Below are 18,045 nucleotides of genomic sequence, written 5' to 3'. Positions count from 1 at the left end.
TCCTACATCTACAATCTCAATAAGCCTATAAATCATTTTTCGCACATTACAAAAACATGGTCAAAATGTGCACCAATTTAAGTTCAGGAGACAAACTTGTGGGGAAAAAGAGAAGCAAGCAGGGACCTTATCGGTGTGCACCCTTTGCACGCTGGGGAACGCCTAGCGCAAGGATAAGCAGGTGCAGATGCTCAGAAACACCAGCAGCTGCTCCTCCGTGACTCTCGTGCTACATCCACTTGAGTGTCTCACAAGTGAACGACTTCGCACCTCTCACTTGGCAAGTTAAAGAGGCCCATAAGCTCGTTCACTCCCATGAAATCTATCAGTATAGGGTCAGACCTAGCGAGGGCATGGGAGTAGCTCTGCACTTATTTTTGGTGAGTTTTTCTAAGGGAGGGGGTAGTTTAAAAGCAAAGCCTCTTTCTTATTACAGAGAACATGTGACAACAATGTACACGTTGGTATAATGAACCACCACAGTCCCAGCATCCGTTTCTTCCGTTATTTTAGAGGAAACAGAAGAAATAAACCAGTCTTGCTGCTCAACCAGCCATAATCCCTTGAAATGGAAGTATGTCAAATGGTTAGCTCTTGGGATTCTAAACTAAATGTTATGGTAGCTAGTAGCTTGCTTTGTAGCAGGCAATTAATACACATCCACAAAGGAAATGGGTAATAATATACTCCATATATTCATGCAAAAACTAGTTACATGAGTTGCTCATACACATGAATTTTTTTTCCCCCACGAAAGAATTAAATTCAGCCTCTGATGAAAACAGGTACTTTTTTGATACACACACACAAATTTCTAATGGACTTTTCATTAAACATTGGGAGCAGGATCTTCTTTTACAAGTTTAAGGATAACTAAACATAATTCTCGTATCAGTTTTTACATTAAGACCAAGTGACAAATGAAGTCGATCTCTATTTGTTTAAAGAATGACTGAGATTTTAAAGAGTTTCATGCATTACGTTACCATGTTCCAGTCTGTTTCAACTTTTCTGAATATGGATTCCATTCTCCACACACCATTCTCCCATCCAGAAATGGTTTGGTTATTACTTGAAACTCGGACATAATAATTTTTTACAATATTATAGCAAAGGTGGAGCTGTTTGGAAATCTTCTCATTTTCAGAGGGGATGAACAGGGTTTCTTTACTCTTGGAAAAAAAAAGAAGAATTAGTTTTTCAACATAATAGAAAACAGGCGCACAAAGAGGTACCGTTATGGAGAAGGGTGAAGCGATCCTTCAACGGGCAAGTGTGGTGGTGCCGCTGGGGAATTCGGAAATTCTCTTACAGGTTAAACATCATCAGTGTGGCGCTGACATAGCAACAGACATTACTAAGCAGAAAACAAGAAACATAAACTGCAGCTGTGACTTACATTTTGGGGACTGTGCGTCAACATGAATTCACTCCCACCACCACCGCTTAACTGGACACAGCAGTCGTCTCCTACAGCTGTTCCTAGCTTTCGACTCAACCTCTCCACACAGGTCTAAACAACTGCTAAGGACGTAAGTGGGGCACATCACTCACTTGCCTACCTCGCTGCACTGACCTCCTGCTGCACTGAGACCCTAGGCCCCTGCGAAGGTGGCCACACACGGCTTGCCCTCCGCGACCTCCCCCACCTGACCCCACACTCCTCCTCCCTGCTGCCTCCATGCCCCCACTGTGTCCCTCCTCCTTTAGCTCCTTACAAAGCCAGCTCCTTCCTGCCTCGGGGCCCTGACACGTGCATTTGGAAGGCGGTGCTTGCTATTCTCCAGCTACGTGACTCTTTCTTCCCCTCCAGGCTGCAGCCAAAAGTCATTTCATCAGTGTCCTTTCCTGATGCTAGAAGCGAGGACAGGATAGCTGGAAACGATCTTCTGCACGGGGTGAAATTGCTACAAAAACTTATACCTTAAAATTTCAGGCAATTTTGCATTCTCTTACAAAATAAATAGTTTCTTTTAATGCAAAATAGTCCCCTAAATTCCTGTAGTCACTGAGTGAATCTACAGTTTGAGAAAGATGCTGCGTTTACCCTGCGTCTGCATGGCAGCGACACCATGCCCCCTTCTCCCTTACACATAAGCACAGATGCCTGCAGGTCAGGTCAGTCCTCCTTGGTAGGAGGGATGGGGAGGTGCCCTGTGGCAGCCTCCCTGGTCTCACCCATGAGAGGCCAGTGGGACCACCCCTCTCAGTTCTGACACCAGAAATGTCCCAGACACCGCGCCAAATATCTCCTGGAAGGTAACATCACCCACTGCTGAGAACCACTGCTCTAGTCTGTATCAATGTCTTGCTTTTCAACTAATCATTGACTAATCAATCAAGATACTAGGCAATGCTTTTTTTTGGGGGGGGGGGTTAAACACTGGGTACCAGGTATTAACCAATGTGAAAACTTCAAATGTACAAGGCAAACTAGTACAGCCACTATAGAGAACAGTGTGGAGATTCTTTAAAAAACTAGAAATAGAACTGCCTTTTGACCCCGCAATCCCACTGCTAGGCATACACACCGAGGAAACCAGAATTGAAAGAGACACATGTACCCCAATGTTCACTGCAGCACTGTGTATAATAGCCAGGCCATGGAAACAACCTCGATGTCCATCAGCAGACGCATGGATAAGAAAGTTGTGGTACATATACACAATGGAGTATTACTCAGCCATTAAAAATAATACATTTGAATCAGCTCTAATGAGGTGGATGGACTGGAGCTGATTATACAGAGTGAAATAACCCAGAAAGAAAAACACCAATACAGTATACTAACACATATATATGGAATTTAGAAAGATGGTAACAATAACGCTGTATGCGAGACAGCAAAAGAGACACAGATGTATAGAACAGTCTTTTGGACTCTGGGAGAGGGGGAGGATGGGGTGATTTGGGAGAATGGCACTGAAACATGTATAATATCATATAAGAAACGAATTGCCAGTCCAGGTTCAATGCATGATACAGGATGCTTGGGGCTGGTGCACTGGGATGACCCAGAGGGATGGTATGGGGAGGGAGGTGGGAGGGGGGGTTCAGGATGGGGAACACGTGTACACCTGTGACGGATTCATGTTGATGTACGGCAAAACCAATACAATAAAGTAAAAAATAAATTAAAAAAATAAATAAAAGTTAAGAAAAAAAAAGAAAGTAGACACTGTAAGTAAAATAACTGGAAAATTAAAAAGAAAACAAACAAACAAATGTACAAAGATTAGTAAGTAGAATATAAAATATCTTAGAAAGTATTTACAAATGTATAAATAAGAAGATAATTCCCTAGAACCTGTGATTATTATTGCCACAAAGATAAGGTAAAAAATAAAATCAGTTTATTATTTTTAGAAGGTGATTTTCTAAATATCAATTAGTATACTAGCAGATAACAATACTTCCCCATTCTTTATCAAAGATATTTCATTATCAAAGATATTTCAGAGTACTGCCATAAACCAGACAGAATTAAAATTTTTAAGTAGCATTATCTACTACTTTACTAAAGGATAATTAATTAAAAAGGGAAAAGAAAAATATGTATGTTACTGACTACATCATTTATAACATTAATATTTCATAAATGCTTTAAAATTTAAGGTTAAGACAAAACTCTTTCTGAAAACATCACTAATGTTTCCTTCTTTGTCCAGCTGATTTCAAGACATATAGTTCCCTAATTTTTTAGGACTGATTTCTAAAATAAACATCTATTTCTAAAGAGAAAAATGACTTTTAAAATTCACAGCTCTAAAATGATCTCCATAATTGAGAAATTTAAAATTTTTTCAAAAGGGAAAACAATCTGGGCATATAGCCCAATTCCTATTTTCAAAGTTTAATTAACTTATATGCCATGCAAGAGGAAGCACACTCATCCATGAAAAGAAAAAGAAATGAAGACCTAAATACCCATATTTTAAACTGAACACAGCTGTGAATGACACCGGTTCTTTTCAAATTGGCTTCATTTAGATCTCTACTTGTAATGAGCACTGCATCAGCAGGGATGGGAGTTATCTGTTGAATTCAGATCGTTATTCTATGGCTGAACCACCACTTCTAACCGCCTGCTAAATATGATGAGATAAATTTAAAAGTAAACAATGTTGACTAGGGATAATTCACCACTCTTCCTTTATTAGAGAAATGAGGTGTAATAATGGCAAATTTGGAAAAAGTAGATATAAAACTTTGGTAATTTTCCTTTCAAGCATTTTTCATTACTTATCTTCTTAGGCGTTTATAATAAATGCTTTCTAGTGAGTCAACTTTAAGCTCCCTTAGGGCAAAGAACTTTCTTAATGTCCATTACAGAGCACAATGCTTTCAGCTAGCATCTAACTCTAGGAATTATATTCCCATTGTTCATCACTTAATTTTGAGAGATTTAACTGATAATATTTACAAAAAGTCTGACTATGTAATAGTACTCACACCAACAACAATTTCTAGCCAAAACCAGATGTGGTCAACAATGTAGTAAGAAATGAACACTTTCACTAGCAGAATGACCCAGATTTCTATTATGTTCCCCACTTGTACTTAAAAAGTTTTCACAGCACTGAACAGGACTTCACAAAAGATGGTATCTGAAAGTTTAAAGACAGACATTCAATGTCATTATTCAGCACCAAAATGTAAATTTTAAAACAGGGGGAAAAAAAGATATATATGTAAAACTGAATCCCTCTGTTGTAAACCTGAAACTAACACAACATTGTAAATCAACTAAACTTTGATAAAAAATAAATTATAAAAATCAGACTACAGGGTTTCCCTTGTGGTCCAGTGGTTAAGAATCCACCTTGCAATGCAGGGACAGTGGCTCCATCCTTGATCCGGGAAGATCCCATATGCTGCAGGACAATAAGCCTGTACACCACCACCACCACCACCACCACCACCACTGAAGCCTGTGAGCCACAGAGCCTGCGCTCCACAAGAGAAGACGCCACAGCAAGAAGCCCGCACACCACAGCTACAGAGCAGCTCCCACCCGGTACAACCAGAGCAAGCCCAGGCACGGCAACGGAGAGCACAGTCAGAAACAGATAAAGCTAAAGAACAGAAAACCACCACAATTTCCAGAGAAAATTAGCTTCTTACAGAAAAAAATCACAGTATAATACTATATACCACTAGAAATGCTAACATGAAAAAGACAGGGAACCACAGGTAAAGACATACAAAAATCTCACATTGCTGGGCAGAGTGTGAAGCGGTTTGGAAGCCGCCGGTCCTCACACTCGGACCCGGCTCTTCTGCCCCGGGGTGTGCACCCACCTGAGCATACACAACGCTCACCAAAGACATGTCTGCCTGTGTTCACAGCAGCAACACTTAAAAAACCGAAGGGTAGTTGATTGACAACACTGCGTTAATTTCAGCTGTAAGGCAAAGTGGTTCAATTATACATAGATAGGGCTTCCCAGGTGGCTCAGTGGGTAAACAATCTGTCTACAATGCAGGAGACGAAGAAGATGTGGGTTGATCCCTGGGTTGGGAAGATCCCCTGGAGGAGGGCATGGCAACCCACTCCCGTATTCTTGCCTGGAGAATCCCATGCACAGAGGAGCCTGATGGACTCCAGTCCATGGGGTCACAAAGAGACATGACTGAAGCAACTAAGCACAACACAGACACAAACACAAACAGATGTCTGCTTTCAGATTGTTTTCCATTACAGGTTATTGCAAAACGCTGAGTAGAGTTCTCTGTGCTATGCAGGAGAGCTCTGTCGTTTATTTATTTCATATGCAGTAGTGTGCCTCTCTCAGTCTCACACTCCTAACTTACACCCCCACCCCTTTCCCATTTGAGCAATCAGAAGGCTGTTTTCTGTATGTGCAAAGTATGCTTCTATTTTGGAATAGATTCATTTGTATTATTTTCCAGATACCACATATAAGTGATATCATATAATATCTGTCTCTGACTTAGTATAATAATCTGTACATCCATCCATTGTTGCTACAAATGGCACTATTTCATTATTTTTTAATGGCTGAATACTATTCCATTGTATAAATACAACACAACTTCTTTATCCATTAATCTGTTGATGGACACTTAGGCCGCTTCCATATCCTGGGTATCACTGTAAACAGCACAGTACAACAATTTTAAACCAAAATTGAGAAACAACCTAAATACCCTATAGTGATGTGGATAAATTACAGAATATCCACAGAGTTGGATATTATACAACAGTGAGAGTAAATGTACGATAAACACGCAGCAACAACTATGGATCTCACTAAATAATGTAAGAGAAAGAAACTGTCCACAGAAGAGTACATCCTGTGTGATTCCATTTAGATAAGGCAGAATAACAGGCAAAACTAGTCCCTGATGTTAGAAACCGGGATAAAGGTCACTCCTAGGGGTGAAAGGTGGTGACTGGCCATTTAGTTCTCATTCTGGTTAGTGGTTATGTGTTTAACAGTTTGTGGAAATCTGTTAAGCTGTGCACTTATAATTCATGCATTTTCATGTACTTCAGTAAAAGTTGTAACTGCACTAGAAATTTACATAAAGTAACAATAGAAAAGTCCCATTTTAACTGCTTTGCTAACTCCTGTGTGCAATTATACTACGTCAATCCATTATTAGCTCTCTTTAAATGTTTACACTTTGGAATAATTACTCTGCAAAGTTCATTGAAAGGTAGTGGTCAGCGGGTTTTCTGCATGAAAAGGGTACAGGACAGAAGTGGGAAAGTGAGGAGGTTATCGGGCTGCAATGAAGCAAATACCTCTGGACCCGCTTCACCTCGGGCGACTCTCCAGGCCAAGGACCCAGACGTCCTTCCTCCAAGCTCTCCAGGCTGAGGGCTTTTGGGAGATATGAATTCAACAAGTTCCACAATGATCCTCTGAAGAAGTTCTTTCCTTCTGTTTTCTGACAAAGATACTTGCCTCTATAATTCAGGTTTAAAAACGAAAAAAAGTCATTAAAGATTAAGAGAACACAGGAGTCCATCTGTAAGCATGACTATAATTAACACATTTGTATTTTAATAATGTCCAATGAACCAACTTTATCTTCATACATACAATTCATTTGGAAAATAAAAACGACACTGTGGAAAGTTAAAAATGATTCTGTAACTTTCATGTTGAGAAATCATTTAGCACCCATCTCCAATTTTCCACACCCTTTGCGTATGTGTGCATGTGTGTGTCCTCAGTCGTGTCTGACTCTTTGTGACCTCATAGACCATAGCCTTGGAGAAGGCAATGGCATCCCACTCCAGTACTCTTGCCTGGAAAATCCCATGGACGGAGGAGCCTGGTGGGCTGCAGGCCATGGGGTTGCAAAGAGTCGGACACCACTGAGCGCCTTCACTTTCACTTTTCACTTTCATGCATTGGAGAAGGAAATGGCAACCCACTCCAGTGTTCTTGCCTGGAGAATCCCAAGGATGGGGGAGCCTGGTGGGCTGCCGTCTATGGGGTCACACAGAGTCAGACACGACCGAAGCGACTTAGCAGCAGCAGCAGCAGACCGTAGCCCACCAGGATCCTCCACCGAAGGGATTTCCTAGGCAAAAACACTAGAGTGGGTTGCCATTCCTGCTCCAGGGGATCCTTCTGATCCAAGGATCGAACCCCTGGTCTCTTGCCATCTCTGGCACTGGCAAGTGGAATCTTGACCACTGCGCCACCTGGGGAGCCCTTCCATGTCCTCTGTTGGCCCAGATTTTAAACAGAGGCAGAGGGTTCTGTTTCTGAGTAAGACCAGCTGTCCTGCTGAGAAGATGAGGAAAGCAGGGGACCACACACCCACACCACACCTGTTTGAATGCAACAGAAAGCTACCACGGTGGCCCAAGGGAAGAAGCAAACTGAGGAGAACTGAACTCCCTGCCAGGCACCTGCCACCTACCAACCAAACGGCAAGGGGAGCCACACTCCCAGCAGGCGGGTGTGCTGGGACGCTGGGCACAGACGCAGCAGGCCCGCCAGTGCTGGGGGCCAGGCTCCAGCAAACACCCCGGGGTTTCAGCTGAGGCACTCGTAAAGGCTGCACACTAGGGGTATGGCAGAAGTCCAGGCAGGAGGAGACTCACCTCGGATCTCAGCCACTGTTAAGGTGATCCGCCCTGTTCTAACTGCTTGCAAGATGCAAATTTAGTTGTTTTTTAAACCATGAAAAATATTAATAATACACATATATATAGTAAAAAAATTTCAGTACACAAAAGGGGTAAAAAATCAAAGCTGAAACTTTCCTCTTAGACCCCTAGTTCTCCTCAGAAATAAGCATAGTTAACAATTTCCTGTGCCTTCTTTCAGAAATTTTGCCACGTAGATACTTGCATGTAATAATATTCAAGTGACACTTAGAAAAATAAGGCTATATATCATATGCATTTTTTTTAAACAGGAGGATTGGTAAAGACTTTTACTTATTTGGTCACCCCTGGCAGCACATGTGATCTGAGCTCCCTGACCAGGGAACATGGGCATTGAGGCCATGCCCTCTGCATTAACAGAGTCTTCAACCACTGGACCTCCAGGGACGTCCAAGGCAAAATATTTATGTCAAGTATTATATATATTGAATTTTTTTTCACTTTGAAATGTGACAATTTAAGGCAAAAAAAAAAAAAAAAATACACCCACCCACAAAATTTAAAATGAGTCCTCAAAACTTTTAATGAAAAAAGACATTTAATATATTTAAATATTTTTGTTTGTGTACTACTTCAAGAACTGCAATGGGTTAAAAATTGGCTATTCTTGATGATATAAAAAATTTCAAATGTCCTCTCAAAAATGACAAACACCCATCACATACCTGCTTATTAAGTCCATTAATAGTTTCTCGAAGTAATTCCTCTTTAATTTCAGTTCTTCTAGAGATTACCTCTTCATGTTTACAAGAATATCGCCAAGTGACATCAACCACCTCGAATTACAAGACACAAATATTTAACAAGATTACAACCATCAATGTTAATTTGCTAAACACCTAGAAAGCATGTAATTCTTAAATAGAAATTTTTAAATGCTAATCTTTTCATTAAAATTTTTAAATCTGTAGAAAAAAATCAAATATGCTTTTTACTCATATTTTAACTGGTACACATCCAAGGAAGACTGTGATTAGGAGATAAAATTTTCCCAACAATTAGCTATCAAAATTTATCTACAAAGCTGATCTCATAAAATTCAAAAAATAAAAACTCCATTTTATCGTACTGAATATCTAAATGGTACATATATATATAAACATTATAGAACTGTTTCTTGGCAAAGGTGCAAAGATAATTCAGTAGACAAAATAATTTTTTTCAACAAATTGTGCTACAACAATTCATTATCCATATGCAAAATAATGAATTTCAATTCACACCTTGGACTATACATAAAAGTTAACCCAAAATGGATCACAGACACAAATGTAAAACTAAAAGCATAAAACTTCTAGAAGAAAACTTAGGAGAAAACCCCTGTGGCTTGAGATAGGCAAACATCTCTTACATGTAACATCAAAAAGCAAGATCCACAAAAGAACAAATCGATAAACTGAACTTCATCGATTTAGTCTCTTTAAAAATCATTAATAGAATTAAAAAGACAAGCCAGACAGGGAGAAAATCTTTGCAAAGCACATATTTGAAAAAGGACTTATGTTCAGAATATATGAAGAACTCCCCAAACCCAAGAATAAGAAAATGAACCACTCAATTAAACAACAACAAAAAAAGGGCAAAGAGGAGAGATGGATGACAAACAAGTCCATAAAAAGCTGCTCAGTATTCGTCCTTGAGGAAATGCAGATGAAATCACTGCACATCTATTAAAAGAGCCAACAAGAAAAGTCAGACCATACTGCTAGCAAGAGTATGGAGACACTGGGAACCCTCAACACAGTGCTGGTGAGACCAGAAAATGGCTTTGGAAAATAGGTGAGCTAACTTCTCAAAAAGTTAAAGTCACCTACCATGTGATTCAGTCATTCCACTTGTAGGCATTTACCAAACAGAAAAGAAAGCCATGCTCGTTCAAAGACTTGTGCCTTTATACTGTCATATAAAGACAATAGTGGCTGCACTGGAAATAGTGAAAAACTGGAAAAAACCCAAATGTCCATCAACAGGCAAATGGATAAACAAAGCATGGTACATTCATACAGTGGAATACTGCTCAGCAAAAGGATAAACAATTGATATGTGAAAACACACAGAGGAATCTGAAGACAGTTAGAACGAGTGAGATAAAAGCACCCCCCCATCAAAGGGAATAAATATGATTCCATTTATACACACAACTCCAGAAATGCAGATTAATCTCTGGTCTCAGAAAATAGCTGTGGGGGACTGCAGGGAGAGGGGCAAGGATGAGAGAAGATGAAGCAACAGGGAGACTGCAGGGATGACGAGTGTCTTCACGACTCCACTGCAAAGGTTATCTCAGGGGCGTGGACATAGGGCAACGCTTATTAAATCGTACACTTCAAATATATGCTGCTTAGTCTATGTCAATTATACCTTCAAAAGCTGTCAAAAGAGCAAACTAATTTTATTCTTAGGACGCATTCCCCCCCCACCCCCTCCCCCCACCATGTCCTACCTCGTCCTTAGAGAATGCTATGATGTAGGAGAGCTTCTTGCCCCAGCCAACCTCATAGAGCAGGGGCTTGTCGCAGACGTCCTCGCATGAGTCGCAGTGCAGCCAGCGCTGCTGAGATGGAGAGTACACCTCGGTCCAGACGTGGTCTACACACGTGATGGGTGGGCGACAGGCAGCAGGGGTAGGAAACACAAATTCAGTGTATAAAACCAGAAGGACCTTTGGTAACTGTACACGCGCCCAAGAGGAAAACCACACAGCAACAGGCAACACGGAACTTGAATGAGCAAGCCTGACCATTCTATGCTATACAAGACTCTAGAATGGCTGTTCTGATTTCTCTCTGAAATTTTGGAAAATGTCTTGGAAACTCTACTTCAGTAGAGTCAGTGTTAGGTTTGGTTAGAAATCATGTGAGCAAAAACTCTAAAAGGGGCAAACAAGCTGAACAACAGCATCAAAAACATGGAGCTGAGACTTTCCTGGTGGCTCAGTGGTTAGGACTCCATGCTCCCACTGCAGGGGGCATGGGTTCAATCCCTGGTCAGGGGACTAGGATCCGGCATTCTGGCGGTACAGCCAATAAATAAATATTAACAAATGATCAATAAAATTTCCACTAAGCAACAATGCATCATCCTTTAAAAAAAAAAGTACACATAGCAATCGAGCAGCCCATGGTACTTGGAAATTATGCCCATGAGTATTAAAATTTAAAAATTAAAAAAGCAAAAAACAAAAACCATGGGGCTAATACACACAGTTTGCTAATGTGAAGGAGTTAGTTCCACTTTGGAACTGTAGACCAGCAGAGATCTAACAGTGGATGTCTGGTTATTCATGGTCTCTATTTGATTGTTTAAAAAAAACAAAAACCCAAGTAACTATTAAGTGAAGCTTTCATTTTACCCTAAGAAAACAACAGAAATATACAAGTGAAAAAATCTAAGAACATGTAAGTGACACAAGTTATAAATAAATAAAGACAATATAAATCTCACATGGCTTTTATTATTTTTTATTGTATACTGAGTTAAAATTACTAAATCTTGTAATCTCTACAAAAATAAAGAATTTCTGAAGAACATTATTGCACATGTTCTTATTCAAAGAGAAACAGCATGACCAAAAATGGCGTGGTATCTACAAACTGTTAAAGAATATTTATGATGCAAAGTACTAGCCACTAAAAAAAAAAAGATCCCGTGCTCCCCATAAAAAAATCCTGTTACCTTACAGAAAGCAAGCGGAGCCTCAGACTGACAAGGCAGGAGTGTGCGCCCCAGCCTCAGGGCGCCCCCCATGCCGCGCACCTGTGTAATCCCAGACGTAGCGGGCTTCGAAGCCCAGGGCTCGGCAGCACAGCATGAAGCAGTTGGCCCACTCCCCGCACCGTCCACTTCTCGTCTCCAGAAGCTTTTCGGGATTATTATACCTGGTTTAAAGTAACAACAACAAAAAGTGCCGATTCATTATCAAAACCAAGAATTCTAAAGAATTTATACTGAAAGAAAGTGTTAGTCCCTCAGTCATGTCTGACCCTCTGTGAGCCCATGGACTGTAGCCTGCCAGGCTCCCTTGTCCAAGGGATTCTCCAGGCAAGAACACTGGAGTGGGTAGCCATTTTCTCCTCCAGGGGATCTTCCCCACCCAGGGATTGAACTGGAGTCTCCTGAACTGTTGGCAGATTCTTTATTGTCTGAATCACGAGGGAAGCCACCTTTGTGCTAAACAGTAATATTTCTTAACTTCATATTCTTAAAGAACGATTACAGAGTCTAGAATGTGAGAGGCACTGTGCTAGCATCCTGGGTGAAAAATGACTAAACACTGGTACACAGCCTTCAGGAGCTTACAGTCCTGAGAGAGAAAAGGACAGAATACAGATAATTTCAGTACATGACAGGACATGATACAAGCCACACAACAGGTCAGAATCGGTGTTATGGGACAGGGTTCAGGGAGGAGACACTGCCCCTGAACTGGGCCTTGCAGGACAGGCAGGCTTTGGAGAGACAGAGATTCTCTGCGAAATCTGCTTTAAGCATGAGTGTTAGCCTAACAAGTGGTATAATTAGCTCACTGTACGTAAACAACTTTAATAAACTGCTCAATAAAGATTTGAAAGCTTAGCTGAACTCAATTTTATTAATACTTAAAACACTATTTTTCTTTCTAATGATCATTTGGATTACACTTTTATTCTTCCAATTCACTTGAAGGTGCTTGCTAATTTGGAAGTGGTTTTTTGAAATATATTTTCCACATTCTTTAAAAAGTTACTCCAGGGACTTCCCTGACGGTCCAGCGGTCACGGCTGGGTGCTTTCACTGCTGGGGACCAAGTTTAATTTTTGGTCAGGGAACTACGACCCTGCAAACCGCATAGTGTGGGCAAAGACAAAAACAGTTACTCCAGTTCTAAAATGACCATAAAGCTGAAAAACATGGAATTTTGCATATTATGTTTGAGAAGGAATTTGGAGCTAATAAAGCTACACAGGGAAAGTGCCCAGCTGAGAAGAAATGTTCGCCATGAGCTCATGCAGAAAGGACACAGCTTCACAAATGCACTGGCTCAGCAGTGACAAGCTTGTCTTCAATCAAGCAGATGCTCTGGCTTATGCTAAGTTAAATGAATTTATAATTTAGGTAATGTAGTTACTGAAACAAGTGGTCTATTTGCACGAGGAAGTGACAGCAGCAGAATTAGGGCGTCCTGTGCCTCCATGCCTTAACACCACTTGTGTCAATGTGAAAGGCCACAGTCTCTAATGAGTAGTGTCCATCCTCCCAACCCTACACAGAGAACCGCCAAGACGAGTACAGGATTCACAGGGAAAAGGACAAGGTCTAAATACAATACCTTTGTATTCCCTAGCCTCTGCCCCTACCCCATGCACTATCAGTCCATACCCACAGCCTAGAGTTTATGAGGACAATCTACGTATAATGATATATATTTTTATCTTCAGATCTTTGCAAGTACCTGCGCACATATATGCTAAATTAAGAAACAACTGGTGTAAATTACAGATAATTATTGGATACTGGATTCTCTTTATCTTGGACTCTGTATATCACAGGACTGATTCTCCCTTAGGACAGAACTGAGTACTGAGGCCCCTAAAATCAGGTATTTCAAAAAGTTGCATAAAAAGAAAAACTTGCTATCTTTTCTTACCTAATGACACAACCAAATTTTATAAGTATTGTCAGTTAAGAATATCTAATGAGACTTGTATATTGTATATTAAAGGATGGAAAAAATTAACAGAAAAGTTCAATTCTTTTCGTTTAAAACCAAGAGATATGAAGGTAGGTTAGGTTGGCAGGCGAAGCACCAAACTTCTTTATTAAAAATAAAATACGATGCGATACAACAGCACTGTCTACAGTCACCACGCTGTGCATCATACCCCCAGGACCGCTCTATTTTATTTCCGGATGTTATACTTGGTTCCCTTCATGCTCTTCCCACCCGTCAACTCTCCTCCCCTCTGGCAACCACCAATCTTTTTTCTCTGTGTCTATTAGTTTTGCTTTGTGTGTTTATTTGCTCTGGTCTTAGATTCCACACACAGGTGAAATCATGTAGTACACGTTTTTCTCTGTGTGACTTATTTCCTTGGTATAACACCCTCAAGGTCCATCATACTGTTGCAAATGGCAAGATTTTATTCTTTTCTTATGACTGACTAGAACTGCATGGTGTATATATAACATCACATCTTCTTTATACATTCACCCATCAATTGCTAAAAAATAAATCTTAAGAGATCTCATAACAAAGAAAAAATTTTAACTGTATAACAACCAAAAGTAACTAGATTTACTTTGATCATTTCACAGTGTCTACAGATGTGAAATCATTATGCTGTATACCTGAAAATAACGTAACACGTCGAGCATGCTTCAATTAATAACCCCATGACAGTAAACATTAAAAAGGAAAAACAAAATTAGTTTCAAAAAATGAAACTATTTTAAAAAATAATATAAAACATGACAGTCTTTAACTATATTTTCACCTTCCATATTACCATCAGATGATTTAAGTGCAGCACTGTATTTACCATCACAAGGATTAGTATTATTCTAATCTTTTAGCATTATTTTCTATGTGCTATCAGTATTATTATTAATGTTATCAGAAAGTTAAAATCTATGTATTAAAAGAAGAAAAACTCACAATTTACAGCATTACACTGCTAGGACAATACTCAATTCAGGAGTCAACAAACTCTTCCTATAAAAAGCAAGACAGCAAATATTCTAGACTGTGCAGGCCATATGGCCTCTGTGGCCAGTATTCAATTCTACCACTGTAATACGAGAACAGTTACAGACCATGAGTTAGCAAAGCAGCCCGGATGTGCTCCATTAACACCTCATTTACAAAAACAGGACGTGGGCTGGACTGAGCTTGTCAGCCACAGCTAGCCGACCCGTGTTCTGGAGGAATATACTTCTAATAACAAAAGTGAAGATCAGAAGTTGGTTTAGTAAAATTCTCTCCTGACCATTCCGCGAGGGACTGCTCTGACTTCCCCGTCAGTGGACACTCACCGTGGGAACCGATTGCTGAGCTGGCATGCATCACAGTAGTGGTCTTCCACTCTGTTCGCACCCCACTTCAGCTCCTCATCATTGGGGAGTAATGACTCGCCTCTGGACTTAGTCTGGCCACCACACTTGCTGCACACAATGTCATTTACCCAGTGAAAAAATTCTTCCTTAAACCAGTGTAAAAGCTCCAGCAAAAGAAAATCCTCTTCACTTACATTAGTACCTGAAAAGTTAGAACAGAACTGAGTAAGACCTAAAGCAGAAAAAAAACCCCACATACATTTTATTCTCAAATATGAAGCTGAAATAAATGAAAACAGAAGACGATCTAAAAGGCCTTCACGAGAGGACACAGACAGAGCTGTCGCTGCACTGGGAGGCACACGCAAAGCCATTGGGCTTGAGTATTGCATCCTCTGACCGACACCACACTCAGCACGGCTGGCTCTCAGGGATTGTCACGCATGCGCAAAGTAAGAAAGTCAGTCTGACTTTGTGGACACAACTTTTCCCAGAAGCCCACTGTGTCCCCCTGCTGCCAAGCAAAGTAATAAAGCTATCCTTTCCTACTTCACCACCCCTCCAAAACAGATTTTGAAAAACATTTTTAAATGACTGCATTAAACCTGTTATCAGACATAAATCAAGTAAATATGAAACAATCACAAAATACAGGCAGCAATCACAGAAATCTGGGCGTATTAAAAACCATCCTACTAGCTTTTCTACTATTAGCGCCTCAACTGTACTGTACAATTTAATTCATCTGAAAATACCACAAAACACAGAAAAGCACAACTATGTTTATAATATATGTAGCGACCCTTCAAGTAAACATGACATATCATATTATATTCACTGTATCAAATAAAAGGGTCTCTAACCACATTCAAGGGAGTGTTATCTCTGGGAAGAAGGAAAGGAGAGAGGAAAAGAATCTGGGAGACATAGATGGGTCTCTCATTCCTGTCTTTAATGTTTTATTATTAAATAGTTAAAAAACACATATATGAAGGAAATATATGGCATAATATTAAGATCTAATAAAATCTGATGCTGGGCACAGGTACTGAATCTATTATACTCTATTCTTATATTTATTTCAAAATTATAAAAAATTTTTAAAGAAAAAACTACAGAGATTAATTAATTAAAAAGCCAAAATATATTATGTTCTTGAGTGGGAAAACAATATTCTCAAGTTGTTAATTCTCTACAAATCAACCTGTACTTTAATGAAATCCCATCACACACTAGAAAATAATTTTTCATAAAATTTGACAAGCTAACTGCAAGAAACTCATGAAAGAGGAAATGCACAAAATAGTCAACACAACTTTTAAGATAAATTTGCCTATAGTACTTCAAGACACATTAAAAAATTCTAAATAAAATATTGTGATATTGGTAAAGGACAGACGAATGAAATAAAAGAAAGAGTCCTGAAAGACAGACTTCTAAGTGATGCACAGTATTTAATAAAGCTAGCCTTCAAAGCAATTCTAAGAGGAGGGACTATTCGACAAATCGTATTGGGACAAGCAGCTGTCCAGATATCAGATTCTTCCTCCATTCCTTCTAACGCATATATATATATAAACACCATACACAGAATATTATAAAAGCAGAAGTTTATGTTTACAACTTTGGGGGAGAAAACGAAACACAACTGTAAAAATAATTTTCTCACATTAAAATTGATAATTTTTCAATTTCAAAAGGTACAGTAACGAAATCAAAGAATACTGAGAACAAAATGTAATGCATCTAACAAAGAAAAGTATCCAGAACATATAAAGAATGTCTATAAATCAGGAAGAATATTTACAAAATCATTAGAAAAATTAGCAAAGTCCATAAGGAAAGTTCAATAATTTCATTAAGTGGAAACAAACACTCTCAGACACTTCTGTTACAAGTTGGAAGACAGCCTGTTTGGCAGGGACCCACTGTAGTACAGAAGCATCACATGCCCTTGATACTGTTACACCCATCCCAGGGAAACATTCCTTCAGGTAGGCAGGCATGCTTTCCAAGGATTTCCCCTGGAAGCCTTGAGAATAGAGGACACTGGTCCCCCTCTCAATGTCCATCCGTGGAGCACTGGGACACAGTACAAGTGGCAATGTGCGCACTGCAGGCACGGGCAGAAGGGCAGCGGCCTCCAAGACGTGTGAGAAAAGCATCGTGGAGCTGCACACATAAGAGACGACACACTGTGTGTAAACTCTGCAACACAAACAGTTTACTTTTATACATAAAGGATGTAAGTAAACAGAAAAAGATGTGAAAAGAAACACATCACATGATAACAGCTGTTAAATGTGGAGTAAGAGGGTAGACTGACTGGCAAGAAGAGCTTAGCTTTTCCTGTACAATATGAAAACTTCTCAACAAAGAGATATCGGTGAATGTTCATTTCCAAAGATGAACTTTTGGAAAAACAGCACTGCCATCCTGCTTCTCCACTGAGTCCCTACAGCAAAGTAATCTTTTTAAAAACACAAGGCAGCTCATGTCATTTGAAACCTTCCAATGATTTTCTATCTCATTCAGAATACAACCCAAAGTCTCTTTTATTTTTGCAGCTGGCCCATGTGGAGGCTGAAAATGGCCCCCCAAAGACATATATATTCTAACCCCTGAGCCTGCGAATGTCACCATGAAGTGGGGAAAAAAAAAGAAAGCCTCTGTAGATATGATGAAGTTCAGAACTCTGAGGTAAGGAGATTCCCCAGGTTACTAAATATGGACCCTCAGTGCATCACATGCATCCCTTCAAGAGGGAAGCAGTGGGAGACTATACAGAGGAGGAGGATTTGAAGATGTTGGTCTTTGAGATGGGAGTGATGCAGCCACAAACCGAAGACTGCAGGCGG

At 39.9% G+C, this 18,045-nt stretch overlaps 1 protein-coding gene across 3 annotated transcripts in view; it reads right to left on the bottom strand.

The window, feature by feature from the left end:
• NGLY1 (N-glycanase 1) overlaps window positions 1-18,045 on the bottom strand; it is a 61,181-nt gene that overhangs the window by 6,540 nt on the left and 36,596 nt on the right. For all 3 annotated transcript variants that reach the window (XM_069572808.1, XM_069572807.1, XM_069572809.1), the window contains 6 exons: window positions 15,167-15,389; window positions 11,912-12,033; window positions 10,599-10,744; window positions 8,821-8,931; window positions 6,773-6,937; window positions 987-1,172 (listed from right to left, as the gene is read on the bottom strand). In XM_069572808.1, coding sequence (XP_069428909.1) covers window positions 987-1,172; window positions 6,773-6,937; window positions 8,821-8,931; window positions 10,599-10,744; window positions 11,912-12,033; window positions 15,167-15,389 — 953 coding nt within the window. The remainder of the gene's footprint in view (window positions 1-986; window positions 1,173-6,772; window positions 6,938-8,820; window positions 8,932-10,598; window positions 10,745-11,911; window positions 12,034-15,166; window positions 15,390-18,045) is intronic.

Source organism: Ovis canadensis, chromosome 26 (genome assembly GCF_042477335.2).
Source record: "Ovis canadensis isolate MfBH-ARS-UI-01 breed Bighorn chromosome 26, ARS-UI_OviCan_v2, whole genome shotgun sequence".
Classification (NCBI taxonomy): Eukaryota; Metazoa; Chordata; class Mammalia; order Artiodactyla; family Bovidae; genus Ovis; species Ovis canadensis.
The sequence above is the reverse complement of the archived record's forward strand: the minus strand, read 5'-3'. Positions and strand labels throughout refer to the sequence as shown.